Source organism: Myotis brandtii, unplaced genomic scaffold (genome assembly GCF_000412655.1).
Source record: "Myotis brandtii unplaced genomic scaffold, ASM41265v1 scaffold230, whole genome shotgun sequence".
In the NCBI taxonomy this organism is placed as follows: Eukaryota; Metazoa; Chordata; class Mammalia; order Chiroptera; family Vespertilionidae; genus Myotis; species Myotis brandtii.
Genome location: NW_005358650.1, coordinates 253047 through 271569, shown reverse-complemented (window position 1 = coordinate 271569; position 18523 = coordinate 253047). Strand labels below are relative to the sequence as shown.

Sequence of the window (18523 nt, the reverse complement as noted above, 5' to 3'; positions counted from 1 at the left end):
CTCCCCCCGATCCGCCCTTCTCTGTGCATGACAGGGGGTGGCGCCCCAACTCCCCAATCAGCCCTGCTCTGAGCCCGACCAGGGGCACCTAGGGATGCACAAATTTTTGTGCACCAGGCCTCTAGTCTTTTTATAAGTTTAGAAAGTTAGCCATGATATTTAACCTCTTTACCTTTGGCAGTCTTTCTTACAGAGTCTTGGTTAAGCAATAAATTAAAGTTAAGATTAAGGAAACAAGGCAATGCATCTAGTTTGTAAGAGTAAGATAATTTTAAATCAACCTAAGAAATTAGAATATTTCTAAAACAGAAATTCTAGATAGAAAATATTTACATGATGTGTTATTTTTATTGCAATTGTGTTCGCAGTTATTTTGGCAAATGTAGCAGGATAGCTTATTGCTCTTATATGTGTTTAGACCCAGAGAATGCTGTCTGAATTTATGATGACAGAGTAATAAAATATCCACTGCCAAAATAAATACATAAATTACACACACACAAAAAGGAGATTAAGTATTGATTAGAATAGACAAAAATTAATCTTCCTACTACTTTTACCTGCTAAAAAGCATTTTTTATTCAAATGTCTTCATGTTTAAAAATGTAATTGATTATGTTTGTACTCTTTCACCAGAAGATACAGATAAATTGTTTCTTTTCCTACTGTGATAAATGTGACTAATTTTATCCCCCAAGCATACAGACCTTTAAATTTTTCAAAAACATTGTAACAATGGTACTTATGTAATTAATTTTCCTATAAACCTAGAAATACTTAGCTCATTCCTGTTTTTCAAATACACATTTTGAGTAAAATATTAATGATTAACACAAACAAAGTAGCTACACTGCAAAAACTACATTGTAAGACCATTTAGCTTTTTGACTGGAACTTAAATGCTTGTGATGTGGACAGAACTAGTTTCTCTTAATATAGCTGAGCTCAAAATCTGAGTTCTTTGAAAACAAATCAAAGCTTGTGAAGTGAATCTTGATGTTTCATATTTTTAGTAGATGCTTATAAGTAAATTTGGTTGAGTATTGAATGTGATATGTTTTCATAGAGGCTTTCTCCTAAGAACTCCAAAGCTTTTTTATTTTTAGAGTTATTTTCCATTATGAACATGAAAACTCTGAAACTTTATTTCATGTTCAAGGATGTTGTAAGCTGTTTTTCTTTGTCATTAACTTTTGATTGTAGTTTTTTATAGATAAGGTATTAATAAAATTAGAAATGGAATATGGAATTACTTCTATACAACATTTATTTTATAAATACAGTGGGGCCTTGACTTACGAGTTTAATTCGTTCCGTGACGGAGCTCGTAACTCAAATTACTCGTATGTCAAATCAAAAAGTGAACAAGTGAGACACGTGATGCTGGGTTGATGTTGTGGCATTCACTGTGATGTTTGCTGTGCCAACTAGCGGTGGGGTATCTGAAGCTGGCTCGTTAGCTCGCAATTCAAAGCAAAAAATTGGCCGAGAGACGGCTCTTATCTCAAAAAACTCGTTAGTTGGGACACTCGTAAGTCAAGGCCCCACTGTATGCACAATTATAACCAAGAGTAAAATAATTATTGTATGTTTTTATTGTTTAGAAAGAAAATACAGGATAGTTCATTTAAATGTACTTTTTTTTATTGAAGAATATCACTTTTCATCCTAAAGTTTTAAAAATTTAAAACATAGAACTATAATGCCTATCTAATTCTACTTTTTAATGTAATGAATTTCTAGTTGTGAAGAATTTCTCAGTGAGAATTGATTTTTGTAATAAAAGCCCAATGCATAATTACTTTTTCTTTTTACATTTAGGTGTTACTTGTAAAATTATCACCATTTTCTTCAATGGACTTGCAGTCTTTTTGTATAATCCTCCACCATTAGACACAGATGTGTCATTTCAAAATTCGAGTTCAGTTTTGACTGCTGTTTCAATGGACAGTGACCTCAACAAAGCAGGAAATGAAGGCTGAAATAGAAAAAGAGGAGAGTGTTTTATAGCTGGAGAATTGGCCTCCGTTTGTAACAATGCACATTGCCATTGCAGCATTATCTATTCAATATGGACAATCATTTTAAAAATTGATGTTTTATAATTAAATGTTTTTTTGTATATTTATGGCATATAAATATATATGGACTCATTTGTTTTATTTTAATGTAAGAAACAGACCTGTGCCTTCAAAACCCCACCAAAAGCCTCAACACACACACACACACACACACACACACACACACCATTGTCTAGGTATGAAATTCCCAACTAATAAACTAAACTAGAAAAAAAATAGCCAATGATTAGTTAAAATCTATGGTGTAAAAAGTTTGTTAAATTTATGTGTGATTTTCAAAAACTATTATTGAAAACCCATGAATTTAGAACCAGCTAAATAATATCATTTGTTTTTAAATTGACATATACTAATCTGTCCTTTATCACAGAAAGTTACCGAACGATTATAACACAGCTTATCTTCTTTGTGTCCCACTATATAGTGAATTTAGAAATATCAACATTGTTGATACATATTTTCACTTTAACTCAGGAAATCTAGGAGGTAATCTGTTGATATTGCTGTTTTTAACACTTACCTCTTAATATGAATCTGTGAAAGTGTTATTCAATTACATATCTTCCTGGAGAAAATACTAGCTTCAGCAAATAAAAGTGCCAATTAGACACAAAAAGATTTATTAAAAAACAACACATGACTAAGATGTATTTTATTGGTTTTCTTTGAGAAGATTTCTTAATGAACTTTGACCAATGTTTAGATACTCAGTACTTTAGTTTTTATCATTAAAAAATGATTAGCTAGTACATTTCTTATAGCACCTAAAATAGTGCTTTGCTTATAGTAGGCATGCACTATTATTGTTGATTAAAACAAACTACTCTGTAACCGATCCATTCATTTGAAAGATAGGCTATTTCACATGTCTGATAACGTTGCAACACTCCATCAATTCAGGTCGGACTTGAGCCAACTTTGTCTACTCAGAATGTGGAGAAAATAGATCAGTGAACATCATCAAAAACAATATCTGCCTGGTCAGGAATTTTACTGATTAAGAAAAGTGTTGAGCCATACCCACTTGAAATTTTTGTGAAGTAAGGTTACTAATTTAGTAAGGTTAGTTTTTTTTATAAGCAGTGTGTTATATATACACTGTGATTAGAATAACAGACAATAGCAGACTGAGAGGAAAGGCCTGGTAGGAAACCTGGACCAGAAGCACTAGTAATTCACAAAATTTAAGAGATTATGTTTCATGGTAATCTGTGGCCAATGATGATTGAAGAAACCAATAGCATTTATGTCTTGAAATGCAAGAGGAAGGAATGCAAACACACTTGAGTGGTAGGTAGACTTAGAGGAGCAGTGGGTCAGGAATCAGAGAGACAGATGAACTTAAACCAGGAACATATAAAAACCAGAGGCTGAGGCCAGATGGGTAGTCAAAAACCAGATATTTGGGAAGCAGGAGATTCATAACAACCAAAGAGACAGTGCAAGGTAGGCTGGAAAGAAACACATGATACCTCGATTCAGAATCAGTCTCCCTTCCACCCAGCCAAACACATTTTAAATGCTGCTCCTGTTGGAGCCAAGGCTAAAGGACAGGCTAGGCTTTCTGTGTCTATATGTGGAAGCAGGGGATTGAATAAAAATAAATTTCTAGATGTAAAATAATGGCAAATTCCAAGGAACTCATTGATAGAGATGTGAAACAACAGCAAGAGAGGAAATAACTATGAAAACAAGTTCCTCTAAGGCAGCGGTTCTCAACCTGTGGGTCGCCACCATCGGAAAACACATATAGCATATCAGATATTTACATTACGATTCATAACAGTAGCAAAATTACAGTTATGAAGTAGCAATGAAAATAATTTTATGGTTGGGGGTCACCACAACATGAGGAACTGCATTAAAGGGTCGTGGCATTAGGAAGGTTGAGAACCACTGCAAGGCTAAAAAATAGAAGAAAAAAAATTACCCCATACAAAAAAATAGTTTGTTGAACAAGTCACTAGATAATTGGCATTCATAATGATAGTTTCAGGGGTTTTATTGTATTCTATGTACTTACTCAGTTTTCTGATACATTTCACAAACTTTTAAATAATGTTTAAAGTGAAAATAATTTTGGCACTTGAAGGAAGTCAGTCTCTTATTTATAATATATATATATTTACAAAGAATACCTCCTTTCATGATTGGGCAGTATAGACACTACTGTAATTTATAAACATTGTTTATACTTTTGAATTCACCTAGATTATACGGGTTGGTATGATGCTACTTTTAAAAACAAAATTTTGCATAACATGTATTTTTCACAATTTGTAATGATTTTTAAGTAAGCTTGAATCTGTCAGTCGACCTGTGGTGATTTTGGTATGTGATTAGTTACATATGTCTTAAACTTTTATTTTAAGACATATGTAATTAATTTATCTTAACATTTGGATTTCCTTCCTGTAGGAAATCCAAATGTAAAACTCTTATACAGGGAGAGAACTTTACAGTTGGTTTAGCTATGTAAATTAGAGGAAAATATAAATAAAATTAGCTCTATTTTCTTTCAAAAATGTTTTATTGTAAACAGTTGTGCAAAATGTATATACATATTTTTCTTAAAATCAAACTATACTGGTTTGTTTTAAATATTTAACCTTATTAAATGGTACATATTTTGAAATATGATTTGTCTGTTTATGAATACATGCACATATGATGGTTGGGAGAGGGAAAATCAGTGTACTTTTGAACTTGGTGAATGTGATTTAGTTAATCGGGTGATTTGTGGTATCTCAACAGATGTATTTAATTCAATATAAACAACATACATTATGAAATATAAAAATTCTTCACACAGTAGTTTACATGTATGAAAGATAGATATATAAGATTTATGAGTAGGATACATGTTACAGATGGTTGGTTGTGAAATACCTGACACTGCAAAGTAATGTTTTGGAAAGGTTATATTAAATTCATTGTGGGTTATCCAAATCCTATATAAAAAAGCCTACTGGGAGTTCGAACGCTCACTATGACGTGCGCTGACCACTAGGGGGCTTTGCAGAACATGGCGGGTGTCAGTGATGCAGTGCTGGCAGTGGGTGGCAGTGGATGCGCTTCCGGCCCCAATGGGCCCTGATCAGAGTGGGACCACAGCGGGATGGTGGAGCAGGTGAGCAGGCGGCACCAGGCCAAGGCGGGTGCAAGCAGGGCCCAATCACCCTGCAGACGGCGACCAGCGGGGGCTCCCAGGTGGCTCCCAGGTGTTAAGGGAGCTGGGCGGGGCCCGATGACTCAGGCGGATCGGGGCACACAGGGTCCTGGGGGCCCAGGTGCTGCCCAGGGCCCAGAGGTCAGCTGGAACCTGCCCTTCCACACCAGATGCTTGTGCTTCGATCACCGGCCAGGCCTAGGGACCATACCTGTGCACGAATATCGTGCACCGGGCCTCTAGTAGTGTAATAATTTTTAAAGAGATCAGATTGGACATTAATTTGAGATGTGTCATTTTCCCCCTCACTACAACACATTCAGGCTCTTTCAGCCTTTTTTTGTGCCACAAACAATAAACATTAACTTATATGTGAGTGCTGAAAAATAAATAAAATACTATATTTTAAAAAATGGAATTCGTATATTCGATCAGAATATTTTAGTAAAATAAATTTACCTTATAAAAATCATCCTCAATAATTGAATCCTATCTTTTTTAGATTTAGCTTATCTGACTTTAAAACTTTGTAATAGTTTTAGACTTATTAAAAGTTTTAAAAATAGTACACACAGTTTTCTTATGTTTTACTCAGCTTTCCCTAATGTTAACCTTTTATGTATCCATAGAGCAATTATGTAACACAGGAAATTAGTATTGGAGCAATAGTTAATACCATATTTGCAAAAGGGCATGGCAAAACTATTTCCTGCAGTGGCAATGTTAGTGTCTTTTTTAAAAAATTGAACTTACATATTAAAATGATGCATTTTACCATGAGTGAATTATGCCACAGTAGAGTTGATTTGTAAAGGAGAAATATTAGAAACAATATTTAAAAACGAAACAAAAAAAACATGGCTGGGGATCATGCTAGTGATAAAGATGTTTCTCAGAAAGGAGGCTGGTATCTCCTCCGTAACTGGACGTTTGCTGAGTTCATTACCATCACAATGGAGTATGTACCCAGATATGTTGAGGGAAGAAAGGATCACAGAATTGGGTGCCTGGCTTAAGCCTAGTTTAAACCATACGGGAAGCCTCAGGGGTAGCTGCATTGATCTGAAGACAAGAATTTCCCTGCCCTGAGAGGCCAGGAAACATGACATTCTTGAGCAGTCTTGGTGGGATTCTGCCCAAATGAGCTGCCTGCTGTGAGGTCCTGCAGAGGGTCCCTGACTTAACAATGGTTTGACTTAGGATTTTTCAATTCTGTGATGATGGAAAAACAATAAATGTTCAATAGAAACAATTCTTTAAATTTTTATCTTTCCCCAGGGTGGTGATACTGGTCAGTGGAAGCAAGAGGCAGGTCCCAGTCAACCAGGCCATCAGTAGGGTAAACCGCTGATACGCCCCAGTGCACTGTGTTGCCAGCGTGTCTTGCTGTAGCTCAATGCTTCAAACGTTCTTCAGGCCCAGTGTGCTGTCGGCTGTGTGGGTGAATGGTGAGCACCTCTAAAACCATTGTTCTTCCCTTTCAGTGCAGTATTCAACAAATTACATGATATGTTCAACACTTTTTTTTTATAAAACAGGCTTTGTGTTAGATGGTTTTGCCTCGAGTACAGGCTAATGTAAATGTTCTGTGCATGTTTGAGGTAGACTGGTTTAAGCTATGATGTTCGGTAGGTTAGGTGTATTAAATGTATTTTCCACTTGTGATATTTTAAATTTATGATGGGTTTATTGGGATGTAATCCCATCATCAGTGGATAAGCATCTGTCTAGGCCGGAGCTAGTGTGAGTAGGTGTGTTGTTACAAAATTTACCAGGCGACCGAAAAATACACAGGGAGTACTCAGAAATTCAGGAAAAACCCATTTATTTTCATATGTACTAGTACAGTGACTCAGGGATGCCTGTTTCCAAATCCTGAATGAGTGAATATGGAGGGAGCTTTCCCTTTATACCTGTTGGTTTCTTTGTCCCCCAAATTTGGATCAGGCTTCCGGACCTTTCTCAGGTTTTGCAAAAAGCCCCATGTGTTGGGATGGGGGATGTGAGACCACACCCAAAGGCCTGGCCTGGCACCAGCGCTGATAACCCAGTTTGCGGTTTGTATATGGTTTATGGTTTATGGCCTCTAAACTGGGAGTATTCCAGGAAACAGGTTCTACAAGACAGGACAGGCATCAATGGAGTTATTATCGGCTAGCAAGAGTGTGTGTTAGAAGGCAGGTTACTGGCACAGATTCAGATTGCTAGGCCTCCCTCCCCCAAATGTCTTATATTCCCCATCAGTGTAAGAAGTTAGCTCAAGGAAACACCAGCCTGTCTGGGAACTGATCACTTCAGGAGTCACTATGGACCTACAATTGCACCCCATAATTAAGCCAGCATTTTACAGGCCTGCCAGAAAGGAGGGCATGGAGGTCATCTAGGAACTATGAGAGATTATGTAGGTCCTGGTGGTGTCAGCTTTTGCCTCTCTCCCACTCCCCTGCAGGAGAATACAGAAGATGAGAAGGACTAGTGAGTTTACTATCCCTCTTCTAATAGGACAAGTTAGTTCTACAAGCTTTTCTACAAGTTAGTTCTAATTTGGGGGTATGAGGTCACTGAGACCTTTCTGATACTTAAAAACAGGCCTCATAGATATGGAATCTGTCCAAGAATGTTGTCAAGGGTGTGGAGCTAATAGATCCTACAGGAAGTTTTTGAAGGTAGCAGTGGGATAAGGTTGTTTGCATGAGTTCCACTTTTTCTAGTTACCTAACTATCTTTGTATCCTATTACTTATTCAGAGGAAATAAACACTATGATTTTAGTATATTTCTTTCTCTCTAGTGAGAAAAGTTATTCTTTAACTCTTTGAAAAATCATTAACTAGAGTTTGGGTTGAATGATTAACAATGCCTGAAATTGAAGTCACCTGTTCAACCCCCTCCAGGACCAATTAAATTCACTTATTAAAAATCTAGATGATTCTAAAGTGAAATCAAGTTAGAAACTGCCAAATACAGTTTAGGCAAAGGTCGTGGATCACATTTTGTGAGTGATTTAATTGTGTCTTATTTTTAATTTGATCTCTAAGAATAAATGTTTGGATTGAAAGCAAAGGATAGAAAAGGAATAATGGGGTAACTTTGGGGGCTTCTGAAAATAGGAAAATATTGACTTGGGGCAGAAAGGTGCCAGCAATACAAAGAAATTTACCCATTTTTAAAATTTTCCCAAGGCTCTTCCTTTCAGCAATAAAAACTTAGAGCTTAGCACTTGATAAATTCCTTCTTTTTGTGCATAAGTGAACCATTTCCATAATAATGTGGGCATAACACTCACATAGGATATTTCCTGGAAAGATCCGTTGTTAGGGTTGAGTGTATGGCACCATGTGGTGATAATGTGAGGAATTCTGGTAAAGGAAAATGCAGTAGATTTGACATAAGTAACTGGAGAAGGTTAACACACGGACAGACATGAAACAGACATCCTGGCACATACTCCTCAACTATATTCTTGAGATCTTCCAAAGAATCTGGAAACTGACCCATCTGGCTTCCCAATGACAGAATACTCTGACTAGTTTCTTTGCTAGTTGTCAGCAAAGCAGAAGTTTACCTAAGGAAAGGGAAAAAAATAAATCAGTGTATCAAATATATCTACTTTTTAAAAAAATCTTCACCCAAGGATATTTTTCCATTGATTTTTAGAGAGAATGGGAGAGAGAGGGTAAGACAGAACGAAATATCCACGTGAGAGAAACATACTGATTGGTTACCTTCTGCACTGCACAAGCCCCGACTAGGACCTGGGCCAAGGAGGAGTCCGCAACCAAGGTATGTGCCCATGCCCTTGAGCAGAATCAAACCCGGGACCCTTCAGTCCGCAGGCTGATGCTCTCTATTCCCTGAGCGAAACCGGCTAGGGCTATCTACATTTTTTCTTCTCTTTTTCTTGTCTTATATACATCTTGCTCTTGGCTTGCTTAGATTAAGTTAAGTTATTATTGGCTTTCCTTTTATTTATTTATTTTATTAAAAAAAATATGTATATTTTATTGATTTTTTACAGAGAGGAAGGGAGAGGGATAGAGAGTTAGAAACATCCATGAGAGAGAAACATCAATCAGCTGCCTCCTGCACACTCCTTACTGGGGATGTGCCTGCAACCAAGGTACATGCCCTTGACCGGAATCGAACCTGGGACCCTTCAGTCCACAGGCCGATGCTCTATCCACTCAGCCAAACCGGCTAGGGCATTGGCTTTCCTTTTAAATGTATAAGTAAATTGTGTAATGATAATTATCACATGCCTTTGACAGGCAATTGGAAGGTCTGAAAAATAAGCAGCAAAACTTGTTGGCTAACACTGCTTATGAAAACACTTTAAAAAAATATAACAAAGATCAAGTAATTCTAGTGAAAATGAGGTTGCTATTGCTTATTGAAAATACCAGTTATTGCTCATCTATTGAGTATGAGGAAATGTGCTAGTCGTATTACACATTTTATACTTTCTGTAATACTAAGAGTTATTTCACATGAGAGACAACTAAAGCCCAGGAAAATTACATTTTCAAGGCCAAAAAGCTAGTAAGTGTCAGAGCTAGAACTTGAATCCAAGTATCTGTGGTTCCAAAGCTTGGCCTTTTTTCCCCACTGGCATATGCTGAGGATAAATACATAAATTAAAATAAAAAATCCACAAATTTAATTATGAATATTTTAAATCCTAAAAATTATATTTCATGAAGTTATAGTTAGTAAGCAAATCTGAGTAACTACATATAAAATTTGCTGGTCACAGAAAAAAGTGTTAAATTTAAATCCTTTCATATTTCCAGGTTGCAATTTGTATTTTTACCAGAAGGTGGCAGTGTTGTTTTTATTACCACAGTAAAGATACTTTGCTTTCAGAACCTTTCCTTTTCTTAAAGAGGAGTATTTCTTGTTCCTTGGTCAAAATTTCATTTGCATTTTTTAATTATCATTGTTCCTATACTTCTGGTGATTTTTTCCAGAATTATTTTTTCATTGCAGGTAATGGGAAGGATTTCCAGTTAGAAGAGAAACTATTTAATGAGAATTATTTGCTGGTGCAACTTTCACTACTTCTTTTTTTTTTTTTCTCATTTGAAATAGAATGGCACACATTTCTGATTTCATTGGTTTTCTATCCAGATATTGGCCAAGAATGAATTTTAGATAGTCTATATTTTATTTTAAACACCAAATAGCTATTTAAGTGATCTTCCATTAAAATAGTATTTCTTATAATGCATAGAAAAGAACTAGCAAAAATAATAAATTTCTAGGTTTTGACCAGCTAGTCTCTCCTTTGGCAAGCATGAATTCTAAAATTATTAACTTTTTTGCTGTTATACTGGAATTTCCTGCCATTAATATCTATAAGACCATCTGAAAATAGAATTTTAGAAAATGAATCTGAGGATATAGATAATATGTTCTCATATTTATTATATACTTTTATTATATACAAGTATGTTTCTAATTCTCAAACCCTTTTTGGCTAGCCAGAAATGCATTATGTTCTGTAGTTCTCTTACAAATTGTCTCTCTCAAAGTTTCTTTTTAATTCAGTTGGGGCTATAATATGCAGTGCTGTGACTAGAGTTACTGTCCTCAAAAACTTAGCATCTAATTGGTGAAATAAAGCCTTAGTTTGTGCAGAGTTAACAAGTACAACTATTCAAGATTTAAATAAACGTCAAAACATTCAGCTTCCAGAAACATTTATTGGCCTTTTACTTAATTCCAGGAACTGTTGGATCTCCAAATCGGCTATATTCTTCTGGGTCTCATGGACTTTGGTAAGTAGAATTGTGGTTAAACAATTATATTAAAATAGAGTTCACTTTTGTCACCAGGCTTTTTATGTAGAGGAGTTTGGTGTCAAGCACAGCACTGATAATACAGAAATATCGATCCTACCCTCCCCGCCCCTCCCAAGTCGGTGCCTACAGTCAATAAAGCTGTAAAGAAATATAATATGTAGTGTTGAAATTGTTACCAGAATGCACAATGGGAGTGACTCAACACTCTATCTAGAATTTTTATGCAGGAGAATGACAGCTTGGTTAGTGATTTAGAAAGTGATAGATTGACGTTATGTTACAAAGCAAAACCTGATCACAAATGGCTTGCACAGCTTTATGCTCAAACTGGTTTAGTTAGAGCTTGCTCCACAGTGGAACAGGCATTTAGAAGCCCTGAGCCTGCATCATAACATTATTTTCCACAGGCGATCCTGCTTTTTGCTTTACAGAAAGGAGACAGACATTGAATAGGACTCCTTTCAGCTTCTATTTACATCTCTTTACATCCTGTTTACCAATTTTCATACCACCTCAGTGGAAAAGAGGCCCTTCTGTTTCAAAGGTAATCTACCTACCTAGTTCCTTCATTTCATTCTGAGTCCCTCTGATCGTCTTTCTCAGGGCCTTGCTCAGTACTCTGTAGAATACCTTAATCTCTTCTCCCTTCCTCTTTCACATCTAAAGAATTCAAGGTTCTCCCTTCACTAGAAAATTCACTCACTCCCCTTTTGTCTCCTAAATGCCCACCTCCAGCCCTGATCTGCCTCCCACATTCAGGCATATGTATAGTGGACATGTCCCTTGGGTGAAATCACAGGCAGCATAAACTCTGTTTGCAGCAACTGAGCTCACCATCTACCCTGCCTCCCCCAAGTGGGTCTCTTTTCTTTTCCTTTTCTCTACTTTGGGTAATGGCTGTGCCCAGATGACTCCCAGACTCCCTCTGCTTTTGCATTGTAAACCCATCAGCAGTCCTATTCCAAACCCCTAAATGATCCCTATCTTGACAACAGGCTATAACCCAGCAACAAATATTGTGGCCATAATTTCAAAGCAAGTATAACATATAAACATAGTTTTAAATTTCTTCAATAAATATGTATTGGGTTATACCTTATGAAAGCAGAATTCACAGAATGCCATATCTAGATTAAACTGAATTTTTATTTCTCCATTATCTATATATATTGTCAAGAAACAATTGAATTCAGAAAAAAATCAAGAATGATAAAATACTAAATTTAATTTCTTGGCTTAATTTTCATTTTCAAATAAGAAATTATGATAATTTAGTCATCTGAAATATGAATCACTTGCTGATATCAACTCAAAATGGAAATGCTTATTCTCTTGAATTCTTCTTTTCCTGCTCCACAGCACCCAGCTGATTGGCTAGAGCCAGTCCTGGGGAAAAGCTATGAAATAAAATAGGTGGTTTTGAATATTTTAAAAAGAATTTCATCAGGCATTAGGGTGTCAAAGCAAAAATTGTATTGGGCATATTAAAATAGGCAAGAAAGACTTTATTCACAAGAGATTAGAACTCAGTCTCTCAACTCCACAGAAACAAAAAGAAGTATTTATTTTTTTAAGAGGTGAGGAGAGGGAGACATCACAGGCCATCTGTGTTTTCCAACTGGCTTTAGCCAAAAGTAAACTTTCTCTTATCTTCATGACAGGAGGTAGTTTTACAATGCAGATCAAGGAACTCACTGAGGTGAGGCTCCTATTCTTCCCCAGAAATGGGGGGCCTGGGGAAAGGGGTGCTATCTTCCTAGGTTGTAAAACAGGCAAGAAGCTTTTAAAAATATTTACACCTCAAAGGGGCAGAGAAAGAATTTACAATGACCAGGTTTCTAAGGTACTGTAAAGGCTCTAAGCAAGGGAGTCAGGGCCTAGAGTCAGCAAGAAGCTTTTCTGACATTGAGTCCAGCTGAGGGAATGGAAAGGCTGTCTGGGTCAAGGGGAGGCAAATTCTTTGACTTCATTTCACATTGCCCCAAAGCCTCTCTGAGCACATTTCATACAGCATATCTGTGTAGCTGCTTGGTGTTTGATTTTGGATTTAGGGAATCTGTGCTATAATAGCCCTTCTTAAGTTTTAGTCTAACTCATCCTATTACTTTATAATTAAACAGTACATCTGTCAAGGATTTGTGTTTTTAATCAAAAGAGTATAATAGAACAATAGAAATTAAATTTTCTAGAAACTGTAAAAAACTAAGCCACAGTGTCCTTAACAGACATTGAGGTTGGCTTTTTACATTCTCAATGAAGAGGAGAACGCATAAAAGACTGCTGTGAACAGAACAGGCAGCGATATCACAGGCTCCGACACACTAAAGCTAATTACGTACAGTAAATGGTTTGAATTTGGGCCAATACGAGATTGGGGAGTAAGCATATTAAAGGCACTATAATAGAAGACATGAAATGAGACAAAAGAAATGAAGGATGGAAATGTAATGCACGGAAGGAAAGCCATACGGGAGATTAAGAAAATTACATTGCTATTGTGCTTCATTCCAGTTACAGTGAATGACCTTCTTTGGCAATGGTTCATGAATCCAGTCTTTATAAGAGAACACAGACACATACAATGGCATGTAGGTTAGCTTCTTTTTGCCTTTCTGTTTCTTTCCTTATTCATCCTTCGGTAATTAGCTGCATTGCAGATATGCGATTTTATACATAAAACCTTAAAAAATGGAGATGCAATAGGCTATCCTCATTTAGCTAAAGACTTTTCCAATGTCACATCCTCTTCACTAGTCATGAAACTGCCGGATTTATACATTAATAACTGTTTAATTGATGAAGAAATATGTTGTATATTACTGGATTAAAGGGGTCCGTTTGCCTGTGCGCATCAAAGCCCACTAAGACATGAACAGGAGCTTACAGCAAAGAAAGTAAGGGTTTATTTCAGGAAGGGGCCCATGCCCAGAGACAGGTTAGTTAATGCCAAAGACCTGGCTCCCTGATGGCTTCTAGGGGGTGGTTTGTATAGGGGAAACATCATTAATCACGGCGATTAAGGCAGTTGGGGTCATGGTCAGGGTTGTGTTCTGCACTGATTGGTTGGTGCAGGGGTGGTTGGTCTTGATGTCAGAGGTTTTGAAAAAGTTTCTCGACCAGAGTAATAGACATGCATGGGAACAGAATGCTTTATTTTTATGCTTAGAAGCACAACCTTACATTTTTTTAATTGAAAACTAAATACTGGCAGCGTATAGCATGAAAATAATCAGGAGTTGCTCAGAAAGGCAAGCTCTGTGAGTCATTCATATGGGATAAATTTTAGCTCAATATATGCCTTAATAGTTATGGGCTCCAAAGATCTTTGTTCAAAAATCTGTGTGTAAGTAACAGTAAAGCACTGTGAAAATCAAAGTAATCATTATTTCTCTGTTACTGATAAGCAGTATTAAGCTATGAGGCTGAGAAAATGAGAAATAACTTACTAAAATCATCACTGAGTTCATTTAATATCTAGATACCAGAGGCTTTAACATTAAACTAATCATAAGAACACAGTTCATTACACTGCTAAGATACTACCACGAGAGATAATAAGCCTGAAGAATCTTCTAAAAAAATCCTCACAGTATTTTTTTTTCCTTTTTCCTCTTGCTAGTACATTTCTAACGTGCTTTTATCACATCTGATTTTCTCTAGTTACAGAAATGCTAGGTGCTTGTACTGGAAATGTGACATTGATTAGAAGAACAACACTCGCTATCCCAGAAATAGCTAACTTTGCAATGGCAGTGTTATTTTAGGTTATTGCTAAATTCCAAAAAATTAAAACAAGATTTTTACTAAACAAAGGCAAGGGAAAGTCATCTGACCATCTGGCTGTGTTATTATGGGGTATGTGATAATGAATACAATAACTAAGTTTACAAACTAGCTTTCAACAAAATAACTTGTTTTCAATAACTGTGAATTAATGAAAATAAAACCTAGTTTTGATTTCAGTCTTTGAACATTTGTTCTCACACTTTCCTGAGAGTAATGATTCTGAAAATAGAAGAAAAATTTATTCAGCAATATTGAAGAACGGATGTTTTAGGGAATGTCTACTTCTGTAACTATTAATTTACATATTTTCTCATATAACCACTCTTCAATCAGTGATGGATGAAACTTAACATTGCAAAACCAAATAAACTTTTGGTATGTCTCCAAGTTAATGTTATAGGCAAATGATCTTGGATAAATAATCTGAAGATTATAAAACTAGCATAATTCCATTAGTTTAATAAAAATACAGATAACAATGTAGTAATATCTAGTTCTTCAACCTTTAAGCTTATGCTCTTTTTTGGGGGGGCGGTGGTGTGGCTCTACTAGTATTCTTCTTGCCTCCTGGTTGTCCATTTTTCTCCTGTTCCCAGTCTTCTTGTTTATACTGTTTAAGGGTCACCCACATCCGTTCTCGAGTTCCAAACACACATTTCTGATTGTTCCCTTAGCTTCACATACCCAGTGCTATTGAAACTGGTCTTAGAGTCTACACATTGCTCTTCTTTCCAACTGTATTTATTCTATTACTCACTTCTGAGTCACACAGATTTAAATCGTCTTAAATGTTTTGGACTCTTTAGCAGTCTTTACTGTACAAAGAAATTGTCAGTGCCCAGCCACGTGTCCTCAGTCCATCCCAAGGAGGCTACTCACAGACAGCTGCCACACTTGCTGGCATCTGGGACAGTTTTGACCTAGGAATAGAGCAGACTGGCAGTGTCAGGAAGTCAATTGCTTATAATTTAAACTAATACTTTAAACTAACATTTAAAATGTATAAACTATACACACTGAAAATATTCAAGTTAGTCTTCTAAATGAAGGTTTTTGGTGATTTTGCAGAAACTACATATTCACAGTTTTATATACTCAGCTACTGATTGATGGACATATCAGAGACAAATTTGCAAAACATCTGTCAGAAAATGAAATTTCAAAGTTCCCTCACAGGGCTAACATAAAACACATATTTCTTTTTATCATATTGCCCATTTTTGAAAGGAAGATGTGGAAATCCCTGTCTTAAACAAATCATACAAATTACATTTCTTGCCACATAAATCTAGCGAATGGGTCCCCTATCCACCTTGTTTCCTTCCCAGGGCATTATCTGCCAGTCATTTTATTTCATGGCATATTTATTATGACCTTGCTATTTTCGATGTGGCTTATCTATGCCCTGTTCGAAATTCCCCCTAAGCAATAAAGCAAGGTCATGACTGAAATGATGATGGAGCACCATGCGTGGGGAGGGGAGCAGCACGCTGGAACTTGATCTGGGGTGCCTGACACAGACGTCTAGCCCAGCTGACTTTAAATCTTCCATATGTAGACGGTGCTGAAAGAGTTCTGGTCTCTTGGCAGAAAGGCTCCTGTGGCCCAGGCAGAGAGTATGTCAGGGACCTCGAGGAAATCATTGCCAGGGACAGAACGCTGATATGTAATTAGTTCATTGGTCGTGCTTCCAGTTCTGCTCTTGACTTAGTCATGATTGTGCCTTCGAAATATAAGGTAGAGAACATGCATCCCAATCACACATGTTCCTGAAACCAATGCAGGTGTCTTCATATATAGTAACTTATTTAGTCCACACAACCTGTTGGGAAGGTTCAACAGATGAGGAAGTGGAGATTTGAGAAAGTTAAATGACTGTAATTCAAACAATCCATAAAATGAATGAAATAATACATTTTGAAGCTGTGTATACCCAGTAATAAGGAGATCTAACTCTTTCTTTCTTGCACACAACACACACAAAAGGTGTCTTTTTGAGGCTGCTTTGGACTCAGCAAATAATTGTTCTGAACAGCTCTATAACTAAGCATAGTCCAGGAAATGTTTCAATCCTTAGAGATAATATCATGCATCATAAAATTTACTGTATATTAGCAGAAACGCTTGGTAAAGAGAAGAGCACAGGAAATTATCAAGATTATATGATAACATTTTTTCATAAATAAACTGAAAGAGCAATATAAAACATCAATTATAATCAACATTTACCTTTTTAAACTTTGACTTCACAAAATAAATCAGAAATGAAGTTGTTGCATCAGCGGTAACTAGCCCAGCCCTGCCACAGTCAGGGGATTTAGAATGGAAAAAGGATGCCTCTTCAAACTCCTCTAATCTCCACTTGACCTTTTGCCCACTTTCTCAATCCATCCATTTTCTTGGCTTTTATCACTGCTGGCAATTTGAAGAGTTGCGGAGTGTTGGACAATACTTAGAGGTACTCTGCAGGATTGTTGTCCTCTTGAAAGAGAATTGCGTTACTTTCCCTCCTTTGGCCTTTGTTTTACTTCCCAATATCCTATTTCCCAAAAAGAACCCTCTGGAAGATTTGGTTCTTCCCCACCCCCTTCATCACATTTGAAATATCATCTTCATTAGACTAATGTTTTTTCAAAGGACAGAGAAAGACTTGGCTGCAAGATTTTGTTTGCCTACCCTGCAAAACCCTCTCAGCCAGGAGGTCCTGCAGGTCAGGTCTGGTTGCAGCCTTGAGATGGGAGAAGGATGCGTTACAGAGAGCACAAGCACACTGTGTTTCCCTCGTTCCCAGCAACAAGGCTGCTCGAAAGTTCTAAATTCAGAACTTAACACGAAAGGTCTGATGATTTGTCTTTCTCTTTTTCATGATTAAATACATTATATTCTGTGGAATTGGTAGTTAAAAGGAATAAATATTAGGAAATGGAGATCTCAATTAAGAGTACTCTTATTTTTAATTAACTATGTCTGTGAATAAAAGGACCTCTTAAAAGGCAAAAGATTTATGCGATCTGAAGAAAAACCAGAGTTAAAAAGGAGCTCTTAAACGCACTCATTATTCTTTGTTTAATGGTGAGATTTAAAGAATTTAAAAGTAACCATAGATCAGAACATGGATGCTTGCACACTACTCACCTGTCCCTCAATTAGAGTGAAATTATGAAAAAAAGTGGATTTAAGCAATAAAATATGGAATTCTTATCATAAAAATAGAGCCTCAATGCTTTGTAATAATGACTACCATAATAATGTTGTATTCATTCTTTGTTTTGAATATTTGACCCTGTTCTTTTATATTATCTATAACTTTAGGAATGCAGTTGTTTGTACTTTCCACTTTCACCGTATTCGGATGCTTAGAGAAACTGAGTTTGAATCACTGCTTTCCAGAATGAGGCTTCTCTTCATGTAGCAAAAAGTTAAATAGATAAATAACAAGGGGTCTTTGCAAAAGCATTATTATAGTAAAAAAAGATAATAGAACATGGGGTTTCTGGTAAGTTCTTGGCATCATTATTCAATCTTTAAAGATTCATTCTAGTAGAAGAACTTTAAAATGAATGAAAACATAAAATAAAATTCTACTTAAGAAGCAAATTCCTAACTTTACAAGTAAATCCAACTATTTGAATATTTTTTTTAATTCTATGGGGCTGCATTATTTGTTCAGTTTTCTCTCTTTCTACT

The 18523-nt window shown here is 36.3% G+C and overlaps 1 protein-coding gene across 1 annotated transcript in view; it reads left to right on the top strand.

Annotated features, from left to right (window-relative positions):
* Positions 1-2143, top strand: part of SLCO4C1 (solute carrier organic anion transporter family, member 4C1) — a 68715-nt gene extending 66572 nt beyond the window's left edge. Inside the window, exon 13 of the mRNA XM_005866469.2 lies at positions 1822-2143. Within this exon, the coding sequence (XP_005866531.1) occupies positions 1822-1982 (161 nt within the window). The 3' untranslated portion in view covers positions 1983-2143. The remainder of the gene's footprint in view (positions 1-1821) is intronic.
* The last annotated feature ends 16380 nt before the right edge of the window (positions 2144-18523 follow it).